Genomic DNA, 5320 nt, shown 5'->3' on the forward strand with positions numbered 1-5320 from the left:
CCTATCATCCTACCAGGTTTTGCAAACTAGTAAATATAACTATATATTTTGTGCAGCGCACGAAAACAACTATGTTATATTTTTCTGAAAAATTAGGAATAGTTTTTCGTGCGTGAAAGGTTTGACCCTCTTAATCTTATCTAATTTTAAAAACCTTTAGTAGTTTAGAAACTAGATTCAGAGCACTACAATTTTTTTTCTTTTCTCAACTCCTATTTTTTAGTGCATGACTATCAAATATCTCTTTGAAGTTTAGGTTTACCTGTTTTTCAGAAAAAAAAATTAGCCACTTATACCCCCTTTTTGTTCACCATCTTGGTGCACTTATCCAAGATATTTCCTTTAAAACTAGGGTAGATTACTCTTGTTTATCTCATTTATGAGTCTCTTATTTTTAAGTCTTACTCTTTTCTAAGGAGAATGATTGGTCTACTCTTATGTGATTTGGAGAGATTATTTACATAAACTAGGAAAATAAAATCTTATTGTATATATAGCTTGTTTTCCTTTTTATTTCAAGCTCCCAACTATGTTTAGTTATTGATTAAATAATTTTATAGCTGCATTAATAGCAAGATATAGAAAAAATGCTTTTGAAATTTGTTTACCTTTTTTTAGACTATAGGAATCAAGAGGTTCCCATTAAATTGCAGTGCATTGGGAATATTTTTTAATGTGACTGGTGATGTTGGCGCAACATGCCCTTTGGTACCATGTAGGCTCAAGGGAGACTATACCTCGCAACCTCGTGCCTACCACAAGAAAGTTCCTGCCAAACAAGTCAAGCCCCCGCCCTAAAGCTCTATCTTATTATGTTGTGCATTACTCTAACTTATTAATCATATGCATACTCTTAACTTTTTGTTTAAGTTTATGATTCACTATTAAAGAATCAACAATAACATTTTTTTGTATGACAATCTATATTATGTAACAATGAATTTATAAATAGATAGAAAAAACCAACAAGAAGGAATCATAGCTCACATAGGTCCATAGAGCTTAGATCCAACTCAATATCATTTATAGCAATGAAATAAGTATGAGGAATCTTATATTATAAAATAACAAATAAATTATCACTTGCCTTTTATAGATTCAATAATTCCTATATAGTTGTAACTTGTTCATGATCTAAATTGAGAGCAGACTAATATGTGAAAAAGATTACTTTAGAATTTCTATTGTATTTATATGAATTCTGTATACACCTAAAAATGGCTATGATTAATTAAATAAATATTTAGTATTTATTTAATGTTTATTCTTCTATTAGATAAATAAATTGAAAATTTTATTTACTTAATTCATTGGTATTCTTCTTCTATGTCATTTTATTAATTAAATATTAATTGTTTAATTAATTATCTTCACGACTCTTCTAAGGTCTCGTTGATTAAATAATTAATAATTATTTAATTAAATATCATTTTCACATCATTTTCTCTCCATATCATCTTATCTTGCCAACTCATTTCTATGTGGCTAACTATATTAATTTTTCCTATTTATTAAATTGGCTACATTCAATCTCCAAACTTCTATTCCTAGTCAAAAGGAGCAAATATCCAGTTGTTGTCTTGCTCCCTATATTCTCGCCACTACTCCTACATCTTTGGAGGAGGTTTTGTCCACCTCACCCTGGTCAGCATCCACTTGTCTTTCATTTTCTAGATCATCTCTAACCATCCTATATTCTTGGGGCTTCCAACTATGGTCAAGGTGAGCATGCTGCCACTTGGACTCTTCTTCCACCTTTTCCTCCATCTTGCATGTTTAGGAGGAACATCTTCCTTCTTTCTCTCTCACATTATAACCAATCATTCATAGCCATTTATTTATTAAGATTTACTCTCAACCATTGATCCTTGCCATGTAGGATTTTGCTCATGTAAAGTCTATAAAAGAGACATTTCTCCAACAATTTTAAAATTAGTCGTCATCTTGCAATCAAGTTATTTTAGAGCAAATCACAGAGCATTTGTTGCAATTCAAGTGTGCCTTTGGCTTAGCATAGGTTTTTCATATAGCTGCATATTACATTTGCATAAATCATGTAGCTTGCATTTAGTATTCAAATACCACTATTTGTTCATCTCTTGTCATCTTGAAAACCAAAATCAGTGCAATCTAAGAGCAACCACATCAATAGTCAAGATTAAATGGTGATATGACACAATGAGACAACAATTGGAGGTTTACTAGTTCTAGTTTGCTTCTTCTATTTGTTTCATTGGTAATCTTGGATGTTTTGTAGGAGTTTTGAGAGTTTGTGGTATCTTAACGTAGTCTTGCATGTATATTTCATTTTCCATGATACACAAATTCATAAGCGGTGAATCTTGCAAATTAATTAACATGATTAACAAATGATGGATCAAAAAATTGGCAAATCATGTATGATTGTAAAACAATCCATATAAATGTTGGTTAATTTGAACATGATAAAAAAATATACGCCTCCAAAATCATAGGGGGTTTCTTATTACAAGTACCTAGGTTACTATTGAAAAAATATTTAAATTATAATTTCTTATAAATAAATTGGTGGTGACTTAACATGCATTTGATCAATAATCCATAAAATCATGGTAATTTGTCCTCGCCACTTGCAATATATTTGCCTAATTTAATCGATAAAAATGAATTATTTGTCGATTGCCAAAGTTTTTCCACTAAAAAAGTCCCTTGATTGAATGGATAAATAGACAATTGATAAATAAACATATACCTATAGGAATATTCTATAATATATTTATTTTACAAAATGTGACCAAAATTGTGCAATCTACTCACTTAAATCAAGAAGAAGTAAAAATATTTCATGAAGGATTGAATTTCTATTTATTCTTGTGAAAGGGGTTTTTAAATCCTTAAATTTAAATTGGTCAAGGGTAAAAAATTGATGCTAAATTTGGGTCCTTAATTCTACGTCTAAATTAGGTAGATAAACACTGTTTGATTCTTGCATTGAAAGTGACCTTATATATTTGAATTTGACATATGCCAAAGCAAGGAAGTTTAATAATAACAATATTACCATAACTTTATTTGAAGTACCAATACCATTTACCATTTTTTATTATTATTCCTAATCCTAGTTACTCTATTAGTTTGTCAATTCACGTGTACTGCTTTATGTAGTGTAGACATTCACTGTTTCTTATAATCTTTGCATAGAATCCACACCTTATATTATAAACAAACACGAACAAGCAACTAATCTTTAGATAATAGAGCCCACATCTCATATTATAAACAAACCCGAACAAGTAACCAGTCTTTGGATAAAGAGTCCACACCTCATATATTAATCAAACACAACTGCAATAGCTTAGCCACACCTGAGTCCAACAGCATTTCCAATTTCATAAAACTTCGATTAGCTCAAGTGCTGCCAAGTTCAGAAAGCGAGTAAATTATGAGGCCTTCTTCTTCCATTGAGCAGTAACAACTGCGAGAATATCCATGGAACTTCCTCCCGCCGCCAATGCCTTCCTCGCGCTCTCCTTCAATTCTGCCGCCCTCATACTCACTTTCCTCCCTTTCTCTCCTTCCATCAATTCCTTCACCGCTTTCTCCACCTCATCTTTACCCACCCACCAATTGGGCCCCCACTCTGGTTCAATGCCCAACCCTATTTCGTTCACCAGAAAGAAAGCGTTTGTCTTCTGCTCTGCACGAACCGGCCACGGAACAATCGGAACTCCATTCGTCACACTCTCCAGCGTAGAATTCCACCCACAATGGCTCACGAACCCCGCTGTCGCCGGGTGAGACAGAATGGGTATCTGCGGTGCCCACGAAGTCCACACAATCCCACGATCCCGAGTTCGCATTTCAAATCCGGGCGGAAGCAACGCGGAGACGTCGTTGTCACCTTTGAGCAACCACAAAAATCGGTGCCCGCTGGCCTCCAACCCCAACGCCAGTTCCCTTGTCTGATCCGGCGATAGAAACCAGTTCATGCTCCCGAACGACACATACATCACCGACGAGTCCGGTTGTCTGTCCAGCCAATTCAGGCACTCGCTCTTGCCATGCACTGCATCCGGGGACCGGATCAGCGGTCCTATTGGGTAAATCTAGGGCCCTTTCTCGAGCCCTTTAGGGAGAAGCTCGTGCTTCCTTTCCATTAAAGCTTGAATGCTGCCGCTCTCTAGATTATGAAAAGTATTGATGAGGAACCCGTCGGCAGTGCAAAGACGACGGGAATTGTTGAGGAAGAGATGGTAAAGTGGTTGCGTTCTGTCCTGCATGTGGTTCGGGAAGTACCGGGCGGGCATGCTGGGTAGACCTGGAACGTCCACCGGACCGTCCATGTCTTTGAGGGATTCCGTGGTCTGAGAGTCGAGAGTGTCATAGAAAAACTTGAGGCAAAGATTGGAGGCGGAATCAGTCGATAAAACATAGGTGGGGTTGTGAAGGGCGGCGCTGGATTCGATTAGGGCAGCGCAGAAGAAATCGATGACGAAGGCACTGATCTCATCTTTGAGAGATCCGAGAACATCCTTCAAGGGACCTTTGTACTCTTCCATTGCTGCGAACTTGGTAGGGAGATCGGTCATGGGAAGCGAATCCAGGTGTGGCGCAGAGAGGTCCACAAAACGAATGTCCGGAACCGAGGAAGCCAAGCTCCGAATATCAGCCTTTACGGCAGGAGGAGTGATGATTAAAACGGCGAAGCCGTGGTGGATTGACATACGCTTCGCGAATTCGACGAACGGTAAGAAATGGCCCATCCCCCACGACGGGAACATAGCTATTTGAGGCTTTCGGCTTCCCATTTTCTTCTTCGTTCCTCAAGTGGAGGATATCTAGGCACAGAATTTTCGCAGGTAGGAAACCCTTGTCGGATGAGCAAGAATGAACGGGAAAAAGAGTAGTTACAGAACGTGGATTTTGTCTTTAGGGGATTCCATTCCCTCGTTGGCCGGTTGACCCAAACCTGGTGCTGAAGAAGAAGATCCTTAATGTGGCAGTGAAATGATTCCATCCGTTCTAATGGGTCGTGGCTATTCTAGCTCTAAAACAGATCTTTCATAGAGTGTGTTAGTGACAGGTTAGTCAATCATAGCCATTAATTGCAAAATCGACGGTGTAAAACGCGCGACTAACACATGTTAGTCAATCTGTAATGTCTTTTTGGAACCAGAATAGACGCATCCGCTCTAATGTAATAATGGAATGATTCTATCCCCTGAAATCATGCAAGAAACTACCTATGAAGTATCATTCTACTTCAAACAAGAACCAATTGAAACAACAGTTGGGGTATGAACCTTGCATGAATTTATACAATTAAAACAATTGCATTATA

General features: G+C 37.1%; 1 protein-coding gene across 1 annotated transcript; it reads right to left on the reverse strand.

Moving 5' to 3' along the window:
- Positions 1-3169: 3169 nt before the first annotated feature.
- On the reverse strand, positions 3170-4787 carry LOC131027729 (anthocyanidin 5,3-O-glucosyltransferase-like). The gene is made up of 2 exons (XM_059212596.1): positions 4311-4787; positions 3170-4085 (listed from the first exon to the last, which is right to left on the reverse strand). Exons 1-2 carry the CDS (start codon positions 4785-4787, stop codon positions 3420-3422), a joined length of 1143 nt encoding a protein of 380 aa, XP_059068579.1. The 3' UTR covers positions 3170-3419.
- Positions 4788-5320: the final 533 nt, after the last annotated feature.

The sequence above is a fragment of the Cryptomeria japonica genome, chromosome 10, assembly GCF_030272615.1.
Source record: "Cryptomeria japonica chromosome 10, Sugi_1.0, whole genome shotgun sequence".
Lineage (NCBI taxonomy): Eukaryota > Viridiplantae > Streptophyta > Pinopsida > Cupressales > Cupressaceae > Cryptomeria > Cryptomeria japonica.

Bases quoted from the DNA above. Each gene is read 5' to 3' on its own strand.
- LOC131027729 (XM_059212596.1), bottom strand. From the start codon at position 4,787: ATGGGAAGCCGAAAGCCTCAAATAGCTATGTTCCCGTCGTGGGGGATG. The intron at 4,086-4,310 runs GTGGACGTTCCA...AAAGGGCCCTAG, and splicing joins TCAAAGACATGGACGGTCCG to ATTTACCCAATAGGACCGCT.